The sequence below is a fragment of the Motacilla alba genome, chromosome 7 (genome assembly GCF_015832195.1).
Source record: "Motacilla alba alba isolate MOTALB_02 chromosome 7, Motacilla_alba_V1.0_pri, whole genome shotgun sequence".
NCBI classification, from domain to species: domain Eukaryota; kingdom Metazoa; phylum Chordata; class Aves; order Passeriformes; family Motacillidae; genus Motacilla; species Motacilla alba.
Window position 1 is genome coordinate 5456192 of NC_052022.1, and position 23596 is coordinate 5479787.

At 40.8% G+C, this 23596-nt stretch overlaps 1 protein-coding gene across 1 annotated transcript in view; it reads left to right on the forward strand.

Annotated features, from left to right (window-relative positions):
• Window positions 1-23230, forward strand: part of LOC119703311 (von Willebrand factor D and EGF domain-containing protein-like) — a 168753-nt gene extending 145523 nt beyond the window's left edge. Inside the window, exons 26-29 of the mRNA XM_038142997.1 lie at window positions 10630-10725; window positions 11851-11946; window positions 18863-18963; window positions 23222-23230. Of these exons, the coding sequence (XP_037998925.1) occupies window positions 10630-10725; window positions 11851-11946; window positions 18863-18963; window positions 23222-23230 (302 nt within the window). The remainder of the gene's footprint in view (window positions 1-10629; window positions 10726-11850; window positions 11947-18862; window positions 18964-23221) is intronic.
• Window positions 23231-23596: the final 366 nt, after the last annotated feature.

Consider the following 23596-nt stretch of genomic DNA (forward strand, 5'->3'; position numbering starts at 1 on the left):
TTATGATTTTTGGTTTCATCCCAGTACAGTTTGGAATTTCTAATACTTTCTGCATGACAGTCAAAAAGGTGCAAGACACAGTGGTGGCACCTCATCTGAGGTGGCACCTCATCTTTTCTATTCAGGCTCGCTCTCCTTTGCTTCCTAAGTGTGTGGAAAAAGGCATTCAGCCTGAAAGTTTGTGGTTTGTATCTAAATAAACATCACTCCAAACCCCCAAAAAGTGTAAATCAGGGAGTTCTGAGTGGCTGCCAGCTGCAGTGAGTGCCTGGTGATAATGCAGAGCAGAAACCCACAGCCCGGGCACGGGTGGCAGAGCTGACAGGGAAATGTGTGCTTGTGCCTCAGCAATCTACAGCCTCATACCCTCACTTGAGAAGGATTGTTTCCAGTATGATCAATCTTGTTGGGAGGGAAGAGGCAAATGCTGGCAGCACCTCAAAATAAAATATGTTTCTGGATCAACTTTGCATCCACCAAACACGCTCGGGCGCCAGAGAAAAACTGTGCAGTGGTTTGAATTCCCCTTTGAAAAACACAGCTTTGACAATCCTGGGATGTCACTGCTTTTCAGGAGGCTTTAAAGCAAGGTTCTGACTGATATCTACTGCATCCTTCCAAAAATTATAAACAAAGACAACGCAGTAAGTTTCCTTTATTTACTACGTGTATTTTTAGGACTGCTCTACAAACGACCTTTAAAAATAAAAACTCATAAAAGCTGAGTTCTCTTAGGAAAGGTTGGAATGAAGAGAAGGGGAGAGGAAGAGGGATTCACGGGACCACACATTTATTCTTTCCTCTGCTGTCTGCTTCTTGTGAGTGCCTCTCTGAGCGAGAAAAGGCAAGCCACAGCTCCCTCTGGAGCTCATCAGCAAGCAGAGGTCAGGGGAAAACAGCATCCTCCTCCTGCCTTTCCCAGCACAACAGGCACAGCTGGAGCATGACCCCAGCCCCTCTTCTGGCACTACCTCATGGCCATGCAACACAGCCAGAGACATGGGGTTTGCTCCCCACGTGAAACTGAGAACAAGTTTCTGTGTGCATCTGTTTCACTGTGTTGGGCTCAATCCTGATGGCTTTGTATCGCATAAATCATCCCACTGACACTCGGGCTTTGCAGATTGGATCTCAGAGTTAGGAGATAACTATTTCTCCATTTCAGTAATTCCTGCAGCCAGGATTTATAGCCAATTCACAGTGTGCAATATAACTCACAGTCATTCCTCCAGCTCTGCTTGCTCCTCTTCCCTCCTCCTTTCTTTTCCCTTCCTGGTAGCACGAGGACTTTCCTTGCATGAGAGCCAGAGGCAAACTAATTGGAAATGTGAACACTGGGTTTCAAAGGCAGCTTTTTGCTAAGCAATGTCATATTGTGAAAGTCACTGATTTCCCACATCCCAGCCTTCCCATGTAATGTTTCTGTGCATTACTGCCTCGCCAGCTGCATAAGCAGGAAGTTTTACTGCTCAACAAATCAGACTCCCACCGAGTTGTCATCTTGACACTGTGTGATATATTCTCTGGAATGTCTTCACTGAGTAGCCAGATTGACTTAAGCTATCAAAAACCAGCCACTTTGCAAGCCAAAGGTCCAGCAAACCCTCCCACACAGGCAAGCAGGGAACAAACCAAGTGTCTCATCCAAATGGATGGAGAAATCATTCACATCAGACTGGCTTTTCATACAGCAAGGATGTGCTTAAAAGCAACAAGTGTTTGTCTAAGATTCCTGGACAGCAAATATGCTTGAACAGTGGGTGTTTGGAAGGAAATAAGCAGCTACTTAGAGCAAACAGACCTGTAATTTCCTGTTCAAAGCAACAAAAGTAGAAAGGTTTGTGGGCTGGCTTGTCCCCTGGTTGGTGCCCAATCTGGAGACACAGGAAAAGGAAACACTGGTCTCAGTTCTTACTTGGTTCTCCAGTCTACGTAACAGAACAGGTTCATATTAGATGTCATCTTCCTCCCCTGGGCAGGAAATACAACAGAAGGTGAAAAAAAAATATTAAAAAAAAAAAAAAATCAGGCTATTGCTGTCTTTCCTATTCAGCTGAACAAAACATGATCCGTGCATCTTGCCTGAGGGGAACAGGGAGAGCTGTGACTTCCCAACAGGAGACAGTGACTCAGGCACAACCTGGCTTTTGGTGTGCTCTCAGAGCACTGCTCACCCTTAGTAAGGATTTCTGACAAAACCATTAGTTGGCCTTTCTTAAAAACTAAATTTTTTCATACATATGTAGTTGATGCATTTATTTTAATAGTGGTTTGAGTACATTCATCTGTCTAAATTTATTTTTCAGGAAGGGAACAAGAATAAATCTGGGTAAGAACTGAATGTATTTCTTAAATAAGCCCAAAAGTGTTATTAAATTTCTTATTCATTCCATAAGCAGAGCATTCCCAGACTACAGCATGAACTTTACTAGAGCAGAACATCTAAATTTTAATATTCTTTACCTGTATCTTAAATGCACTGAAGAAATGTGCCAGATCTGCTGCTGTATGTAAAAGCATGCCTAAAGCAAAAGAAAAGGGATTCCTGCATTACTGCATCTCTCTTTGCAGTGTGCTTCTGTGTGACAAAAAGTGCTTTTTCCCCACTAATTGATATAAGAAATAACATTTTTGGCATCTATTTTTTTGATTAAAATATTTTTTAAATGTCTGTTAAAAAAGGAGCAATGGATCTATCACTTGAAAAGCCCAGAGGACAGATGGTCATGGAGATTAATGTTGTCTGTTTATCCACAAAAAGACACAGGCAAGACAATCCTCTCCAGCACTGATTTCCATGTAAGCTCAAGCTTATTTCTGAGGCAGATAATAACAGGGTGATGAACAGATTAGTGCAGTGCCAGTGCAGGCAGCGGTCCTGTTCCAAAATTCCTGACCAAGTCCTCACTTTTTGGCTGGGTTATCAGCCAGACCACTGCAGCCTGGGGCTGCTCTCTTGTCTTGAGACTTGAATCTCCCTTTTCTTTTGCATAGATGAAAAGGAACCAAGTTGCACCAAGCACAGGCAGTGCCTTAGCCTGCTCAGGGCAAGGAGAATGTGCCCAAATGGCCTAAACTGCTGGTCATCCTCAAGCACAGAGCTGCAAAAACAACAAACAGAGGAGAAACTGTGTGTGTATGAGCCCTCTTTCACTTCTCATTCAGGCATGACAAGAAAGCAGCTCCGCAGAACAATTTATATACAGGCTGGAATGGTTCACTGACCTAATAAAACACGGAGCATTCTGCAATGAAGAGAAAATCTTACCAAACTCAAGCCCCTAACAAGTTGGGAATATGACCTGTGCTGAGAGTGTACTTTGCAATTCCCCACATTAATTATACACTAACAGTTGCAAAGATGAGAATAAAGCAGAGCTATAGTCTTTTTCAAATTAATAGTGCTGCAATCAGACTAAAACCAGTCCATAAATGAGAAAAAGGATTTACTAATGGTTCCAAAATCTCACAGTTCCTGGCAGAATATTCCCCAAACATCTAAATATGCACCTACACGTGCTTATTTTGTTTGTGGTGGTTTCATTCTGCAAGATGCTGAGGTATTCCACAGCTATCCCAACATGGTACTAGTGCATGTCCAGAGTTTCACCTATGACAGACAATGGACAAAATGAAGATCATGAGACCAAGACAGAGACATTTCAGTCCAAGGGGAGTGGGGAGTCCCCTGTTTGTATCGCAGTGACAATCCCCCACTGGTTCCCTGAGGTTTAGGAGTCTTGCCTACCACTCACTGCCAGGGAATCTTTTGGAGGTAGAGATGGAGAGATCAGGATCCTCCTTAGCTGACAGAAAACGTTATCAGCTGCTGAGAGCAACGTGGCAGCAAACAGGATTGCAGAGCACCACACGCTGACTCTGGGAGTGCAGTCTAGCAGCTCAGTAGTTTTTCCATATAGTAGTAATTATTTTTCTCATTTTTACTGAACTAATAACTAAATTAGATTTATTTCCTGCTTTAATATCTCTAAAAGGCCTCATAAGTATATCAGAGTACACATCGGAATGAAGACCCAGACATAATTAGGCAAAGCACTGACATTGCACTGCTATCTATATGGTTTGCAATTTTTCTGACCATTTTTTTTCTTCTGAAATGTGTGCTAGGTCATGCAAACTAACTCTTATTGTTGGAGCTCTCTGGTAAAGTGAATACATTAGAAATGCAAACTGTCACCACAACCATCACAATTACATTTACAGCTCCCTCTGTGTCTTGTAGTAATTTGTTCTCCGGCACTGCATCCCTCAGAGGTTTCTACCAGATTATTTTTTATTATGCAGAAAGGTAATTTATTGAAGAAGTGCTTTGCATCTCTGTCAGAGGTACGTGAAGCGAGAAATAGGGCGAGCAAACCTCAAAATGATTGGTAGTTTGATATGGATAAGGATCCAAATTTTAGAGCATTGCACAAAATTTGGAATTTTATTACATGACAAGTATTCTTCCTCCCTAAAATTTAATCTGTGGCTATAATTACTGGCATTTAGTGGATCACACATCTGAGGTTACTTGGATAGAGCTTGCAGAGAAAGTTATTTCTTTATTTACCAACCCAAATCAACGCAGATGAGGAATTTCAGATAAAACCAAGCTGTGGGAAAACATATGTGCCTAAAACTCAGCATGGGCAAAGCTATTTCCTCACTGCCCTTGGAAGCAGAAAAAAGGGGACTAGAAATTGCTGGTGTCCCGAATCCATAAGGTGTTTTTCAGAGCTGTGTGCATTTGGGACCTTCACAGCAGCAGATATATTGGTACATCCATCTCACTAATGATCTGTTGAGCATCAGTTATACCCTCTAAAGGGTGAATGACATTTTTCTACCTCCACTAGCTTCTGCCAGTAGAATCCAAACAATGGTGTCCTTTGTTAGAAACATCTTTTTTTTTGACCAGAACACACTCATTTGGGGATTTTTTTTCTATCTTTTTTTTTTTTTTAAGGATTTAAAATCACTCAGCAAGATCAAATCTTTATCTGGAGCCCAGAAGAATCCTAAGAGTTGTTCTCTTTCTGCAGTCAGGATAATGTTTCATCTGAGCAGTGCTGCTTGGGTGCAGAATGCACCTAGAGAGATGGAGAACCTTCCTCCAGTGGATCAACTGAACTGTGCTATTTGGTGAAACTGCTGGCCTGACCTTCCAGTTTGTGTCCTGTGAAAAGGATCAGCAACATCCCTACAGTATCATGATCGGGCCATTCCTGGCACAGAGCTCCTCCACTTTAATTTTGTTTTCTCAATAGGTGATATTTTTAACCTACAAACACTTGAAAGGGCTAGCAGTGCAGGCTTTAACACAAAATCCACTTCTTTCACATTTACTGGCTTCATTTTTGTCCACAGCTCGACTTCTGCCAGCTGCATTTTCCTGACAAGAGCAGTCAGTGATATTTTTAAATCTCTCCCATGCTCTGTGTCCATACTGGGTTGTATCTCCCCAGCTACAGCTCTTTGCTTTTGAGGATGTCACACCAAATCAAGGTAACCACTAAGCAGCAAGGAGGAAACAAACATTAAAACAACATGTACCCGTAGAAAAAAACAAACCTGAGAGTGATCAAGCTCCCTGCTCCACGGAACAGCAATAGAACAAATTAAAATATGCATTGGACCCACAGAGAAGTCATCAGTTCAAAACCAACACCAGCCAGAAATAAAAGCAGTGACCATGAATCACCCAGAAATGTCAGCACAGGGCTGGTGACTTAAGGGATAAGTTGAAGTATCTACCAGTAGGTGTTCTTTTGGCTGCATTTCTGTGCTCTTTGTCAGCAAGATACAGCCTGATGCATTGCCTTAGCTGGCCCACACAGATGTTACTGCTTGAGGCTATTTTCTCTCTTCCATCCAAAGGCAGGATGCACCTAGAAGCAGGTCAATTTACTCAGTTTGCACAGGAGAAAAAGAAACGAAACCAAACACACACACACACACAAATAAAACAAAAATTAAAATAGAGAGTGAGAGAGACAGAAACTGAAAGAAAAGCTATTTTGAAAACTACATCTTCTAGTCAGTACTGCAGGCTGATTCACTGTCTCCTCATCAGAGCCTTGGCTCAGGATACCTGATGACAGGTAATTTTGATTCAGAAAGAAATAGTCTCTGCAGTCTCATGGCCAGAGAGGACAAGGATGTTTCAGTTCCTGAAACATTGCAGAAGGTCTCTTTCTTCTAAGATTTCCAGGCCATGGTGTAATATTCCACCTCTTTTTCTTTTGACCTTAGGAGGGTGGTGATATGCCTTATTTCAACAAAATTAAAAGCTTTTCACTACTTATTATCTCCTCCTAGTGAGAAAAGGTGTAATGAGGTCCTTTTGTCTAAAGGTGGCTTAGGTTAAAGCAGGAAAGTTTTTGATAATCCCCAGAAGCAGTGGAGGTCTGGAGGACATGTCTGGCTGTTTGTACTCTCTGTATCTGGCCAGCAGATCCTGCTGGTTAATAGTGTGACCCTTCATCCAGCAAAGCATGTCCAGTGCTTAACTTTGCCCCCGGTCCCATCTGGTTTTACATAACACATAATTTGCATAATACTGTTTATATTTTAGTAGGAATGTTGCTGCAGATCAATGGGAGCAAAAGCAAGCAGCAGAAGTCACTGAAATTGTGGGTGTCCATGGCTGGTGCGACTCACACCAGGAGAACAGGCTTCACTTCAAACACAACGTTTCAGGTGTTGGGGGGTTTTAGTAGTCCGCAGAAATATTTATTTTGCAGGCAAATTCCTCTCTTTGGCTGACAAAGCAGGAGGTCTGAATACCTTAAGAGATTTTAGGGCTGAAGAGTTTGGTATGGAGCTTCATGGAGGTTGATAAAAGAGTTTCAAAAAGCACTTCGCTGGGTCAAGTGAGCCTAGAGGGGATAAGCCATGAAAAGGGTCACAGGAAATTTTAGGTGATTGTAAGGTCAAAATGCATTAAAGCCATCAAAGAGAAATAACTACTGCATTAAAAACTCAGCAAGCTGTGAATGCCTTTCAGTGTGAGGAGTGTGCCTGTTTTATGTGATGCTCTGTGCAACACCTGAGTTTTATCTTAACACCTGCAGCTGCTTGTTACCTTATCAAACCACCCCTCCTCTGAAATGCAACACAGAAGCACACTGCTCCTTCCCCCTGCATCATCATCACCTTCAGCATGGCTTACCTTATCTAACCCACCAGTTCAGGCAAGCAGAAGATCATGGCAGTGGTTCTGAGCTGTAAATGGTGGCCCTTACAGAATGGTGGCACATTACAGGCTTGAGAAACAGCACTGTGTATGAAATTCTGTGCTCTGGTTCTTGCTGAGGAGCAGGGAAATGTCAGCACAGGCAGCAGGGGATTGATGAAGGCTTTGGTGATACTCACTGACTGCCAGCAAGCTTGCACCCTGTGGGCAGCACAGGACTCCCCCTACTCCCAGTGACATACCCTGCCTAACTGCAACAAAGGGAAGACACAAATGTGTTTATACCCATGGCATTAGGACAAGTCCCCAACAGAGATGGAAAACTTATCCAACTCTCCAGTCTCTGGGTCAAGATGCCAAGGCTTTCTTGAGAGGAGGAAAAAAACCAAAAAAAAAAAAAAACCAAAAAAAAAAAGTTAGTCTTTTCAAAGTCATGCCAGTACCTGGGAGGATTGCAATAATTTGATTTGCTCTCCTAGTGTCTGATAATTTATTTAGTTTTCCTGTGAGACGCTCTAGCATTTTTGTTTGCTATTTTGAAATTGGAACTCCTCCACAGAGGCCAAGGAGTGGGACTAGAAAGGATCCAAACTAGTTATCATTAACAAATGTTGAAGTCTGCCTGATGGGTATTGAGATGGAGTTGTATTTAAGAAAGTCAAAGAAAGGGGGAACAAGGTGGAGATGTCAGGAAGGAAAAGGGGAGAGATAACACTGCATTCATTTACCTAAAGGTGCTTGTGAATTCCTTGGCAAAAAGAGAATTTCTTCCCCAGAGGGCAGGGAGGCAGAAGTGCTCCTCCAGTTCAGAACAGGTTTGCTACTGACTTGAACCCTTAGTTCACTCTGAACTGAACTCCTTTGGATTTATCACTGAAGTCAGAGATGCCATAAGTCATAAAGGCAGTTCATGCTATATTTTCGTAGCTACTTGGTCATTTGTAAGGCAACTGAACAAAAAAAAAAAAGGGAGAAACGGAAAGCTGAAAGTCAGTTTGAACTTTTGTGGTTTATTCAGATGGAGACTGGACCTCACCTGTTGCTGAAACCATTGCTGAATTACTAATTTGACTCCCTGCAGCTGAGTCTGCTGTCAGTACAAAGAAAAAAAAAACAACCAAAAAACAGGAATGAGATTGTTAGTGTAAGGTTAAAAATATACAGAAAATGTAAGCAACAAAAGAAAGAAGAAAAGGTGAAAAATCCATATGAACAAGTGCCACTGTCCTCATTACCTTTTCTTGATTTTACTTTCAAGTAAAATCAAGTGAAGTGGTGGGAAGATATTGTCCAAGTTTCAGACTATCTCAAAATGAAATCTATAGATTTTCAACTGATTTTAGGAGAGCAGGTTAGTGCTGGGGACATTATGGTCCATGAACATAAAAAAGCACAAAGTGATTTTAAATCTAGAAGCAAACTTTATGGTTTGGGCTCATCTTTTCTAAATTCTGAATGTCTGAGCTGTTTTATAATTGAAATATGAATTGATCCAAGATTGTGGATCAAAAATCTCTTATTGGAGGTGTGAGATCAAAGGGGAGAGAAAAAGGAAGAGGGAAAATAAGAGATTAAATTATTTCAGAGTTATGGAGGCCATGACCTTCTGAACTCATGTAGGTTTGAACCTGTGGTTGCAGCATTTTTTAACAGCTCAGCAAGAACTGTAGATCCCTGTTAGCCTGAGTAAGCAGAGGCCAAGATTACAGCATGGATCAGGAGAGGTGGAGAAAGAAGGAAATGGAGGATGACAGTTTGAGGGCTGGGGTCCAAGCAGCCCCTATCATCATGGCCTGCCTAAGGGCAGGTCAGGATGCTGAGGGATCCAGGAGGCTTGGCACAGAATGAAACGCAAATGTAGCAGCCAAGCAAGAGCAGCAATACAGCTCCAAAAGCTGCCAGTGCAGCAGCATCTGGGCTGAGAGGGAGAGAGCAGCACACAAAGTGCCACAAAAGCAATATTTCACTACATCACAGGAATAATTAGGGAACCTAAATCTACCTACTTAAAAATGCCTGATCATCCCTGAGAGAGGAACAAAAGGTTATTCTCCCATCAAATAAAAGTTGCTGCATTTTTGCATGCTGTCTTTTAGCAATCATCCCTATTTTGAGGCTCTATCAGGATTCCAGCTGCTACAGCAGAGGTCTGAGGGGGGACTGTGGTCATGCAGAGTCCTGTATGCAGTGACAGCTCCACAGTCAGGATTGCTGCAGCATCTACACTCACTGATGTGCAAAAAGGCAGCACAGCCTCGGGGCTGATGCAGGCACTGCTGTGTTTCAGCTGTCAGCCCCTGAGTCCCCTGCTCTGCTGGGAGGAGCTGGGTGTCCCACAGCCACCCATCCCTGCAGGCAGGGAGGAGCAACACCAATTACCACGGGTGAGGAGGGGTCACTGCCAGCTCCACTGTGCCTGCAAAGCTTTGGACATGGCAGGAGCTTTTGGGCACAAATTTGTTCTCACACCTTCACTGCCAAACTCCTCCTGGCTTGGCTCTCCTAGCCCAGTGCAGCCACTTGCTGTGTTACACAACTTTTTGTACTCCACCCAATTATCCAATGCCTCCTTCCATGGAAAATGCAAATCTTTCCCAGCATACTGGCACTGCCATGTTTCTGAATTACCCAGCCTCTGATGGGTGCTTCCTACACTAACCTTAACAGGCAAGGAGAGACAGGACAGGAGGAATTTGGGTACCTGCCTATGGCACCTCCCTGCATCAAAGCAGGTTGGGATTGCAGATGTGTGACATCCAAGAAATGTGAGATTTTAATGCTGGATGTTCTAAAACAATGTTGATAAGTACAGCTTAATCAAAGACACAAAAACTAGCTATTCAATTTTTTCATGAAGTCAACAAGAAACACATCTGGCTTCTTGTGTTCGAAGGAACAGCTCAACTCTCACATCTTATTTGTACAAAAGAATAGAGTAAAAAGGTAAGTATTTTAACAAGTAATGGTTCAAAAGGGCAATGGAAGACTAGATCTTTGGGATTTTCTCTTGGTTTAATGTAAAATCACACCTAGAACGGTGTGAAAACAATCCATCAAGGCTTTTCTTATCTAAATGAACATCTGAGAACAGGAAGGAGAAATTTTCCCATATGGAAGTGAAAGCTCTAACAATCTTTGGCTGTCCTCTTGCTTTTCTGAGAATCTTTGTTATCAGCCTCTCTGCTCTGGTGAGGCAGTTCTTACCAGAGCTTCTGCCAAAGAGTTTCCACATGACACAGCATTTCCCATAAGGGTTTCTGGGGCCTATCAAGCCTCTGTGTTCCAGATTCTCAATTCCTAACCACTTTTCTGCTTCTTTTTTTTTTTTAAATTACAAGCCAACTAACCTTCTGCAAGGAAGCAAGTGAGCCTCCACTAAAGTCTTCCCTCATTTCCCAGCCCCCATGTTCTTCCTTTTTCTGTTCCTGCAGGTGTCTGTGAGCCCACGTGCATGAACGGGGGCAGATGTGTCCACCCCAATGTCTGTGACTGCCCCTCTGGCTGGAGGGGAAAGCACTGCAGCCAACGTAAGCACCTCTACTCCCATCAAAGTTTATATTCATTAGCCCAGTCAACAGCAATTTGCAAGCTTCTCATACTAAAAACCAGCACAGAATCTGTTTTGCTATTTCAGCAGTTTGAAGAAATAACAGTTTTAAGTACAGGTGCTACAAAATGCTGTAAACACTTGATGCTTGCAGAGGAGAAAAAGCTGTGTGGGGGAACCCTGGTTCTGCTTCATGCAACTCTGTTATACATCTTGTTATGGAAATTCATTTTTACAGTATTAAACTTGAAGCATTGATTTTATGTTTTAACAGCTTCACATATTTTGTTATATTCTGCAGAGAAATGTCATGTATTTCAAAGTACAGAACTATCTAAAGCCTGCCATAAAGCTTTCCAAACTGATGTACTCTCAAGGTCATCGGTGCATAATTTGGAGAATGACGTGTTCTTACTCTGTAACTCTGACTACAGTTACATAAAAATGTAATTAAAAAAAAAACCTCTCACCCTAAAACATTTTCAAGGAATATTTTTCCATACATGGCTATTCATTACCATGAAGTTGACAGATAGACTGAATAAATTTATAATCAAGATGACATACTGTATGTAAACCAGATTAAAATATTGGCTTTTTACCCTTTGGGTCCTGCTAGTAAATATGATTTCAGAACCAGTGGCTTGAATTTATAATATTAATAATTTATTCGGATATGCTGAAGGAAGGAAGTGTCTCTCATACATATACACCAGATCATGCACTCACTCTTTCAGGATCTCTGAACAAAATATATATGCAATAAACATATCAAACTTTTCTTTGAAAATATTTGGTTTTTACATGGAATATGTATCATAGAGAGATTATTCCTAGCTGATGATGAGCTAAGCATTAGAAATGCCAAGTGTCCCAGTAGACAGTTATCAGAGATAAATTTCTTAAGAAGAAAATATCAAAGGATGCTGATCATCATACTGATGATGTGATGAACAGAGCACACCCATTCCTTTGGAAGTCAGCCACATGGAATAAAGCCCAGCAGGTCACCTCCCAGCCTGCTCTTGAGCACAGATACATCCACCCTCTCACTTGTTTGTTGTCACCTGTCCATCCTCTCACTTGTTTTGTGTCCCCTGCCCAGCTGTTTGCCTGCAGAGGTGTCTCCATGGAGGGGAGTGTGTGGCTCCCAACATCTGCCAGTGCTCCGGAGGATGGGTGGGAACGCTGTGCCAGACCCGTGAGTGCTCCTGATTCCTGCAGCTTTCTAACCACCTCAGGTTTTTACACAGTGCATTCTCTCCTGTGTGTATATTGTCAGGTTTGTGCCTGAACTCAGTCATCTTAAAGGTCTTTTCCAACCTAAAAGATTCCATGATTCTATTATGTGTAAAAGTCAGCCCCAACATGATTAGCACCTAAATTCTTCCTCTTATCTGTCAGAACTGTTCTATGCTGCCAGTAAAACTGGTTCTTTCAAAGACATTTCTAGACTCAACATAAGAGGCCTGACTCATCTTTTTTTCTCACATGGATGCTGACATCAACCTGACAGACAAAATAAGTACTTTTTTAATTAAATATTTTGAAATACAAGGTAAAAAGGAGAGGTCAAGGAGAATAGGAAATTGAGTACCATTCTCTATACCCAAGTGGCATTAAGCACAGAAATTCTGTGTGTCTGCCAACCTTAGAGCCTGACCCTGTAAATTCTGCTTGTTCAGACTGACCAAGGTGGAAGTATTTGCATTTGGGGGGATTGGAAGACCAAGAATGGGAAGAGATCTGTTCTTGCCAATTACATCCAGGGTCACTTCAGTTTGTGGCTGCCATTAGCTTAACAGCAAAAGGGCATGAGGAAAATATCAAGGCATTTTCCCCTGTAAAGGGCATTATCTCCTTTATCTCCCTTTCCCTCACACTCACAGAGCATAATTACTTATGGAAATCTTCTGTCAGCTAACTCCCAATGGCTGTGTAATTGTTTCTTTGTGCCAGCTGTCTTCTAGTTCAAACATGGGAATGTTTAAAGTTATTGATGGGATATTCTTGACTCAGTTTATAAAATAAACAAACAGCTCGTGCTTGCTCCTGTGAAAGGCAAGTAGGACTAGCATTAGCAATTTCTGCTGTCCTGTGCAGGCACACAAGCCAGGTAATTTTTTATAGATTTATCTAACCTTTGAAACTTTGCTCCAAATCCCTTCATCTGCTAGTCATTCTGATTTTACTGCTTCTTCCCTTAATGGGAGGTTAAATCTTTTTTTTTTTTTTTTTTTTTTTGTCCAAAAGGGTCTGGCTGAAACTCCCAGGTCCCACAGCAACCCCAAATCTCTGCTTTTTTAAAGAGAAGGAGAGAAGACTTTTGTCAGAGAGCAGATGGTGAGGTCTTACAATGCTGCTCCAGGGTATTCACAGCGAGGCAGGGGCGAAGCAGGGGAACAGGAAAACCTTCATCCTCACAGATGTTAGGTATGGAAGTGTAACCCTGAAAGTAAGTCATGTTTCCTGTTTTAATGGGAGGCTATTCCCTCCAACCCTGGACTCAATGGAACAAATGTATTTATCTGTCTAAACAGGAGAAGGCTCCCGATTGCCTCCCTTGCTCACCTCCTCCCCAGCTCTGGCAGAGGCTGCAGCAGCACAGAGGGCTGAAACCAAGCCCTGGTCGCTGCTTTTGTTGCTCTTGTACTGCTTTGGCCTCTGTCCCATCTCCCAGCAGCACAGGGACCGTGGGCCAAACCCACAGGCTCTGCCAGAACCCGTCAGCTTCTGGCAAAGAGCTCTTTGGATCATCACCCCACTCCCCTGTGCAAAACTGCTTTGTCACATTTAAGCTCCTGAGGTTTCCCTGAGCTCAGCACCCCTGTCTTGCTCGGATGTGTATTCCCAAATTCTGTGTTCCACTGTGGCATCAGCAAGGCTGGATTCAACCTAGATTTGCATCACTTTAAATACAGACTTTGGCTACTAAACTCAACAACAGAGCAAAAGGTTCACATTGTAAGATAAAAAAGTAGTAGCTGCTACATTATATGAAAATATTATTTTATTTTTATATCTATTTATTCTATAATTTCAAATTAAATCAAAACTACAGGTTTTTATACTGTATTTGAATATTTTGTTTCATACTGTTAATTCTGAGTTTTTAAATGATTAATCTCATTTGCATTTTGTTAATCTCAATAGCTTCCATTTCATAATGCAAATATTCCATCTCACTCTACAAGTAACAATTCAGAGGATAGATGTTTTCAACAATCACTCTGTAACCCAGAATCCATTAGGACAGGATTTTTTCTCAGGGGCTTTTTCAGGGGTAGGAGATGATTAGATAATCCCAGCTTCACTCTTTGTTTTCAGCCTGTGAATTCACTTGACTGCCCTTATCAGGGTGGTGGTGATGGAAATGCAGACAAGGTTTCATCTACACCCTGAACCTCATTTTTTCCTCCCTGACTTCCTAGCACATTGAGGAGGGTGACTGAACCACAGGATACACAGACACTTCCATGACTATTTTCTGGACATTTCCCAGATGGAACAGGGTAGCTGAGATAGCCCGAGCAGGTCCTTAAGCCAATGAAAGGGACAATGGCCAAATACTAAGGAATCATCTTGGACATCCACTTTTTGATTTATCTTTCATAAGAGTCCCAGATCACCTCCATCTGTTCAGTTTCTAACTCACAAAGGCCTGAGCCCACATGGACCATTCAAGAAGATGTTTGGAGGCAGCAGCTGCCGCAATAATTCCTCTCTAAACACTTTCCTTCTTCAGCCTTCTACTAAAACAAAAAAGGCAAAAGATTCTCTACTTTTATGTCTCTAATAATTGAACTATTTACAACCTCAAATACTGATGTCTCAGATTTTCTTGTCACCTTTCACCAGGGACAAAGACAGATCTCTACTACAAGTGATAACCCAAAAGGCTTCAACCCTTCAGCAGACAAACCCACTGGCATATCCTAGAGCAGATTTTCCATTCTACTTTAATAACAATTGGCAATGTTTAAGGCAGAACAATTTTATGTCTAAAATACTTTGAAAATGCCTCAGAGAGCTAAAATGGACTGTAATATCAGAGGTAACAAGGAGCTTATAACTAATTTGGAGCAGCTCTGCTACATTTTGGAGATGTAATCACACAGGCAAAACCTCTGCTTCTTTTGCAATGATGCACAATGAAATTGCATGTCCATGTCATGCAGTGAATTATGATTTCTTAATGCTAAAATCAGTCAAACTCACAATGACATTCCAGAGACATCTGTGCAGGAAAGTTTATTTACAGTTTCACAGGTCCCTGGCTGCAACTGGAGAACTTGGCAAGAGCAAAAGAGACTTTCAGTAGGCATTGATAATGGATAAAACACAATAGTCCTCCTTTATCAGACTGTAAATAAAGAGGTCAGTCAAAAGAGTAGTTTTCTTCCCCACTCATCTGTAACTGAACAGAATGGCTCCTGAAAGAGAATCGATAAAATAGGTCATTTGTCCCAACAAATAAGGTGTATGGGGGAATACACACATTATCCTTGATAAATACCTGTGACTTTGAGGGGCATGGTTTAAGGAATAATGGTCAATTTCCAGACTGTGCTGCAAATGTAGGGAAATAACCTTTTGGAAGAACAGGTTAAAAAAGGTAATTTGAAATATTCAATGTGTCTCAACTATAGAAAAGTGCAGCTTTATAGAGAAGGGTTCTTCCATTAGAAGCTTTTTTGTCTGACTCTGTTTTTAGCTTCCATGGCTGCAAAAATATCCAAAAACTTGCCTTTCTGAAAAGAAAGAAACAGTGTGCCAGGGTGACCATGTTTTCCCATCAGTGATTTCATTCCTATTCCATATTAGACACCAGTTTAAAGCTCCATGCCTGTGGCTTCCCCTTGCCTCCCATGCTGGTAACTCACATCTCTCTTTTTCTTGGCTCAGAAAGAAACATTGGGCCAAAGAAATGAGCATCTGGCAGCAGAACCTGATCACCCTGACAGATACACCCAAAACTCAGCTCAGTAAAGTCAGAAGGCTTCTGGCCAGGGGTACAGGTCTGCTGTTCAAGGCTCTGAATGCAGGATCAAGGTACAATTCTAACAATTAATTATAAAGTATAAGAAGGTTATAGTTCTGAAGGATGTTCATCATTAATATTCATGCTGCTGTCTTCTGTTCTAATATTATTGAACCCATACTGGCTCCTCATTGCCCTTCAGAATAACTTCTCTTTATTTGCATGTTATAAGTGTCAAGCTTATGGCCTTATAATTTCCTCAATATTCTTCCCATTCTCTCTGCCTTGAACAGCATCCTAGGCAGGATTTCCTCAAGCTTTCCTCTGTAACCCTTCCAAACCTTAAAAAAAGCAAATAATTTTGAAAAGAATGCCATTCGCATGCAAATTACAGCTCTGTTCTTTTAACGTGCAGGGATAAAACTCTTTCTGTAATTGGCATTTATTGATTATAATTTTAACATAAGCCTAGCTTGTTAAATGACTTTGCTGAATCTGTACAGGATAATGCATACATAGCTGGTGTCATTTTCAGTGTTTAGTGGCTTAGCATCCCTTGTAAATACATTTATGAAATATTCATTTGAACTTCAGCTCTGTTATTATCCTCTGTGATGTCAATTCCAATTTTCCTCCAAAATGTTTTTAACTTTTCTCCTAACTGAGCTCTTGTTTTTCTGAGCGCTACAGAAAGAAGCTGGGGGGTGAACAGGAGGAAGAAAAGGATGAAGAAAGGAGGAAATGTTTTCCCTTTTTAAAATTTATTTTCACACACTGAGAATGAGGGCAACCACAGGCAGGAAACAAAATCCTAGTACCTCATCTAACGCCCAGGTGTACCAGAACACTCCCAGATGCTATAGGGATCTGCAGAAAATCCACTTCTCTTTGCATTATTTTATCTGCTACCAAGATGAAAGGAAAACCAGCTTCCATTTTTCTCCAGCCCATATTCACATCAAACAAATAATAGAAATATACACAATTCTTCCTCTAATAATATTATCACACACAGGTCTCTCTCTTCCTTCTTACCATGCAGTGGAACAAAACTTGCTGGGGCAACAGGAGCCTTTTCTGCTGACAATGCAATCCCTGTTGGGAAATGGTTCTGTTCCAGTGAGCCAAACTCTAATTTTCCAGCTGTAATTCTGTCCTTTCAAGGTTCCTGGAGGAGCTGGAGTAGCACTCCAGAGATGATAAGCTCCCTGTTCTAGCATGAGTGTGATTTCATTCCTCTTCTGCCCCCTCCACACCCAGAATTTCCCCTGCCCTCTCAGAAAAAGGAGAAATTCTGAGCTTTGCAGTTCACTATTGTGTGTCTTAAGGAGATTTTTGCAACAGACACCCAACAAAACCGAGTTTTAAATTAGTTTCAAGAAAACAGCACTTTTGCCTTTTCAAAGAGGCAGGAATAGATCAACAAGCTCCTAGACCAGGAAGGCAAGTTGCTAGCCCCAGGTCAGTGGATCCTACAGCACAGAGCCACTGGCACAGCTGGCTTCTCCCAAGGGAGCACCTGGATGTCACCAGCACATGCAGGTCTGTGAGTGTTCTTATTCTGGACATGCTCTGGGGCAGTGCTTTTGACACAGCATGAGCTCTCACTACCTGATCATAAAAACACTCTTTTGCCAAGCTGGTTCCAGCTCTCCTCTTTAAGATGTGTAGAGTGGCAGCAAGCCTGGTTCTTTGCTTCTCTCCCCCATAGCTGTGAAGTTTGTCAGAGATATTTAGATTTTAATATTCCTCACTCTGTCGAAACCTCAGCCTCCTCACTGGCATAAGAACCTGACAGAGCAAACCCAATACAAAGTCCAGGTCATTCCATGATGCCATGGTCATTATAACAATTATTATAATTCTGAGAATCACTTTTGGATGCTTTGGGATCCCACAATGTGTTTCCTAAAGAAGTTTGCCCTGGTCTATCTCTGAGACTTCAGATCTCAACACAAAGACTTTGCACGAACCTAAATCCGTGTCAGAATCAGAACCTAAGTGCAACAAACTGAAATTGTGGAATTTGATCCTTCAGCCCCTTAATTTTTTTAAGTTGATCCTCTGTAGGAAAAAGAAAAATTCTCTTGGGAGTGCAGCAAATGCATTTAAATCTGATGGAACATCCTACTCCATCATGAAGGAGATTGGTCACAGACAGTGTCTACTTTATTTTCAGCTCTGTCTTAATGGGCATGGTTGGCAGATTCCTGTACTCCTCTGGCACACAAGAAAATGTAAGAAACCACTTGTTGAGTCACATCTGACCAGTTTTTAAGGCATTTAGCTTGACTGCCTGAAACTAGGATACAATATTCTGGCAATATTTATAGATGATTTAGCTCATGAGGTCTAATTAAAATACTGTGATGAGTGTTCTTCTTGAACTGGTGCCCTCTGAATTGGCTGTTCTTTTTCCTCTATGCCAAAACAATGTCATAACAATGGAAGTTGCTAATGAGGATGAAAAACCAGCTGAAATTTGACTAATAGCTTTTTTCTCTCTTAAAAAATAATAGAACACTGATTCTTTTATTAACAGAATATCTCCAAATTGATGGGCCTTTATAAATGCAGTGGTGCTCTAGGTAAAACATTACTCTGGGTTTTTTGTTTTTTTTTTTCCCTTGGGATAAGTAGTTAATCACTAATTCTCTATGATCATGAAATCACATGTTCTTTTTTGTTGTCCAGAGATGTGAAGTTCACCAAATTCTTCCATTTATTTATTTATTGTGATAAAATCACCTTTGGGAGGACATATTTAACATATTCTTTCATCTCGGCTCGAGGTCAGCTCTTTCAACAGCTGTTATTTATTTTAATTGGAACAAAAGAAAAATCAATTTTGGCACAAATCTTGCCCAACCATCAATGCCCAGAATGTATCCTGGCTTTCAAAATTAGGCCTTGTACTGATCCATTTCCAGCTGAGCCAAGGTCATTACTTTGTCAGTCTTCTCTTTCCCACATCAATGGGAACAAAAGGAAAAACTAAAAATTGTAAACATAAGAGACCCAGAGGCATGAGAAGCCTGTGACAAACCATTTTTAATTTTCAATATTTTCAAATATTCACATCCTGATTACGAGACTTAGAATAAGTGCATTTCTAAAGAATTTTGTGTCTCATTAGTGGCACTTTGTGAGCAAAACTGTCAATTTGGGAGCAGATGCATCAGACCAAATGTCTGTGCTTGCCCAAGTGGCCATGCTGGCTCAGCATGTGAGGAGAAGGTATGGCCCAAAGCCACTGATCCTTGTGGTAACAACAAAAATAACCAGATGTAACTGAAATAGTTTACAGGTAAATGAATAAAGCCTTGTTAACCCTGTGGAAGATGTAAATAAGGTCATAGAACATTTGAAAGGAAGTTGAATGACTGCTCAGCTGTAAACTAGGCCGGTATCCAAGTTCTAGGTAACTTGTTCTCCCTTTTTTATGCCTTACCCTCACTCAGACATGTCTGACTACCAGAATGGTTTGCAAGGCTATTGCACATTGGCAGCTGGGCCTGACCTGGCCATCACAGCAGTGGGGTTTTTTCAGCTACAGTCATTTCCCAAACTACAAACACAATTCCTGTCAGATGTCCTGGCTGGTCAATCTCCAGCTCTCAAAACAGGAGGCTGCCCCATCATTTACCTGCACTGGAAGGCCAGGGGCAAAAATCAATGAATTTTCATTTCAATTACATAAAATATTAAGAGAAAGCATGAAACTCTAGTCAAAGAGTCACTTAATTTTGTTAATGATAATTAGAATTTAATATCACTATTAAAATTCTGTATAGATTTTTTTAACAAGTACATTCTCCTACTAAAATACAGCCCCTACATCAATACTGATATCATCTGATGTAGATAAGATGAGTAAGTGATGTAATTTTCTATACATAAAAAAAACTATTTAACAGGTTGGCCATAGCCTAGGAGAGTAAGGTGCACATTTTCTCAAATAATTACCAGAAGAAGTCTAAATGAAAGTGGGGATATTCCAAGATAAACTGGAATTATTCTCTGCAGGTGCTTCCATTCAGGAGACTTCCCTTGTTAGGTCAAGTGTTGACCTTTTGGATCCATCAGACCAAGATCAGCATGACTGCTTTAAAGAATTATTCTAGTTGTGACTGTGCAAAGTATGATATTTGCCATTTCACAAACGAAGTGAAAGTCTGTTAAACATAGAAGAAAATATTAAATAATAATACACAAAAGAAAAAATTCAAGCTACCTTTTCCACATGAATAAACTAGTACACTCTAAATCAGTCCTGATGGAAAAAGAAAGTAGAAAAAGACTTTGCAAACTATGTATGTCCAAAATGCCAAGTCACCAGTGACACATGCAAACACACGTGTCTCTCTAGCAATGATCTCACAATTCTCACCGTTTTTAAGACTGTTTGAAGCACTCTTCAGTTTCAGAGCTTATTCTGCAGAAATCCTGATTGGCTGCTCTGATACAGACATGTATTGCTTTGATGTGAAGAAGGAAATGTTCTGAATAAAAGGGTCTTAACGGGTTTCCTTCAATCTGTGAGCCTTGCTGAAAGCTAAATTCAGTTAGTAATTAAAATTATGGATTTCATGGTGTCTAATATAAATTACATGGCTTATGTTATATGAAAGCAAATGAGCTACTCCTCCAAAAAGTAAAAACTATGAGAGATGTGAAAATGAAAAGCTAACTTACTAGCATGGGTTATAATAAACTGTACCCATCCCCACATTTCTGTAGAAAACTTGGGATGATGAGCCTCCCAAAAGTTCATTTATCTGACTGGATTGGGTGCAATGAACAATCTGTATAAGCTTTAATCAACTTCTCCAAGTCTGTCAGTCATGGAAACCTCACAGTTTGTCACAGTCATTGTTCAAGTATTTAGCTACATTATTAGAGCACAGTTTTGACTTTCCTAACACTGAACATAAAATCTGCTGTGAGTAAAATTGATACTGCTGGTGCCACCTTGGTGAGAACAGGCAAAAGTGAGCTCAGGTCTCTCAGTGGCAGCATTTCCATGTCTGAAGGAAACTCAAGCCTCTGCTGCCTGATTTTATCCCATTTTATTCAGCCAGAGCAACCAAGCTGCAACCCCTGTTCTCTGTCCAAACTCCTGTTTCCCCATGTCCTTCCTGGTGTGCTGTGGCTGAGTCCAGCCCCCAGCAGCTGCCTCCCCAATGGCTCCTGTCTCTGATTAACACATTTAAACAATCAGATTTACATTTTTCTGCCACAGTCCTGACACCTTATCACTTCCCTTCCCATTTGACATGGTTGCAGTTGACTTTTCCTCTGAAAGCACCAACTTTATCCTCTTTGTTTAATTTTTTCTTATGGATTTCAAGATCTTTCACCCATTTATCAAAGAGATTTTTAACTTTAAGCCTGCTTGCACTGCCTCTGAGTGTGACAGGGTTCAAAAATGTGACATCCCATTGCCTGAGACATTAAGGAAATGGTGAATAGGAGAAAAATCAGGACCTACAGACTATGGATAAAATTATTCCTTGATAATGTTTTCTCAAGCAGGCCTTGCTCCTTACTGATTTATTATGAATCATACTTACTGTTATGACTGTCTGAGTCATATCAGAAGTCTCCCAAAAGTGAAAAACATCTGTTCTTGTGGGCAGAGTAACTTCCTCCCTCACTAAGCTTGAGGAGCTTATAAATTGATTGTTTAAAAATTTATGTTAGCATCTCCCCAGATACCAACTTAGTCTGAATCTTTGGCTGTCATTCCCTTGCTTTTTTTCTCATCTAAAGACATGTACTGTGCCTATTGGGACTATTTATACCCTTTGGGAGTTCTCAAAGCAAATCACTGCTGGTTTAGAAACTGCATCTTTAAATATGCTGGGGTAACTCTGAGGATCTCTTGACCTGGAAAAGCTGCTTCATGTAAAGACCCTCTTGTTTGCTGAGATGTTCCATATGGGGAGTTAATACTCAGCAGACAGCATGCCATAAATGCAAATCCCAGTTATTGCCCAGCCATTTAACCTTGTAAACAGGCCTTAAATCAGAATTTTCTGAATCTACATACTCAGTTCCTTCCCTATTCTCCCTTACATTTGTGTTCCCTTGCTAATTCTGATCATGTCAAACCTTTTGTCACATTTAACCTTTCTGTGAGCAGTGAAGAAGAGGCACTGAGCCCATCAGCCTTGCCTGTGTCACCTGCAACCTTCTCTCCTCCCTGCTGCATTTACAGCTGCATTTTGCTATGGGAGCTAAAAATCAGGCTTTGCTCTGTTTCTGTTATGAATCTTCGAATAATGGGAACAATACAGTAGCAGTGACATGTAAAATTTCTCAAAGAAACATGGATTAAATTGGAGAGGAGCAGCCTCTTCCCTCCCCTTCAGCAGCAGCTGACAAGGGATGCTCTAGGTGACTGCACCTGAACTTAACTGGGGAAAAGAAGGCAAGGTAATTGCTTCTTATCCACTTTAGGACACTGATTTCCTCCTTTAAACTTAATTTTTGGTCTTCAGCTTATTCTCATATATTCATTTTCAGCATTTTTTTCAGAGTACAGACTGAAAACACTATGGAAATAGAATCATGGACTCACAGAATGGTTCAGGTTGGAAGGGACCTTAAAGATCACCCAGTTCCATCCTCCCTGTCCTTCATTTTTCTTTTCTTTGCACCAAGCATTTGCAGGGCAAGAATTATTCACTGTGAAAATACTGAAAATGTCACAAATCCAATCAAATTGTCTGATGTGAATAGAAGCAGATATATTGGGGAAAAAAAAAAAAAGGAAAAAAAGGCCTCACTGAAGAACTTTTTTTTTTTTCCCCACAAAGTAAATAGTGCCTGGAGTCTGGTTTTGCCAGTATATTTGGAAAAACTGGATTGCCCATATTTGTTTAATCAAGTTATTCCCCATTCTCTGCTGTAATCTTTAGCATTGTTCCCATTCGTGCAGTTAAGGTTCCTGGAGGAACAATATACATTTCCCTAAATTATTCTTCATCTACATCCTATTTCTCACATTTATATTGCCAATTGATTTGCAATTCATTTTGTGACATTTTTTGTTTACTTTGTTTTGGACTTCTGCTAAACAAAGCCTGCCAACAGCATTCCTCAGAAGGCTAATGAACTTGCTAGAATAGCAATCACTCTCTTAGAAACCTTGTGCGTATTTTTAATTTGTATTGACTCTGAGAGATCCAGATAATTTAGCAACTTCCATGGCAGACATGAAGACAAATGCTCGTGCTGACTTTCACATCCAAACCTGCCATTAGAGCACATTTGTTCAGGGCTGCAAGGGGTGACCCAAACAAAACAGGCTAAACAAACCTCATTTCCAATGGAAGCACAGTTAAAAACATTGGCATTAGTCCCAACAGAGGCTGAGACAATCTCTGCATCATTTGTACAACAGGGAATTTTGTGGGAAGCTGGAATTGATATTGTATCTGTTGTCCAAACTGATACCATCACGCTTTCCTTGTTGTTTTTGCCTTCCTAGATGGATTAAAGTAATAGCATTAATTAAGCCAACAGAATTAATTTAAGCTAAACAATGTTATCTAGTTAGATATAAATGGTACATAATACTACATTACAAGCTATTGTGATGGTGTATTTTCCCAGTAAGAGTTTAAATATTAATGTGCTAAACTTGTCTGTCTCTTGAATATTTATTCTAAGGCAGAAGGGTAGTGAGAAATATAGCCTGTTGCAGAAAACAATAATTAAGAAAAGGGAAATCTTATAGAAGTTATTTTTAACTCTGGAATTTACCAGTGAATGGAACAGTAACTGGCCATCTATTCCCCAGGAATGAACCCAGTGAGCACCTTCCAAAGATTAAACACACTATTGATTTCAGTACAGCCTGAAA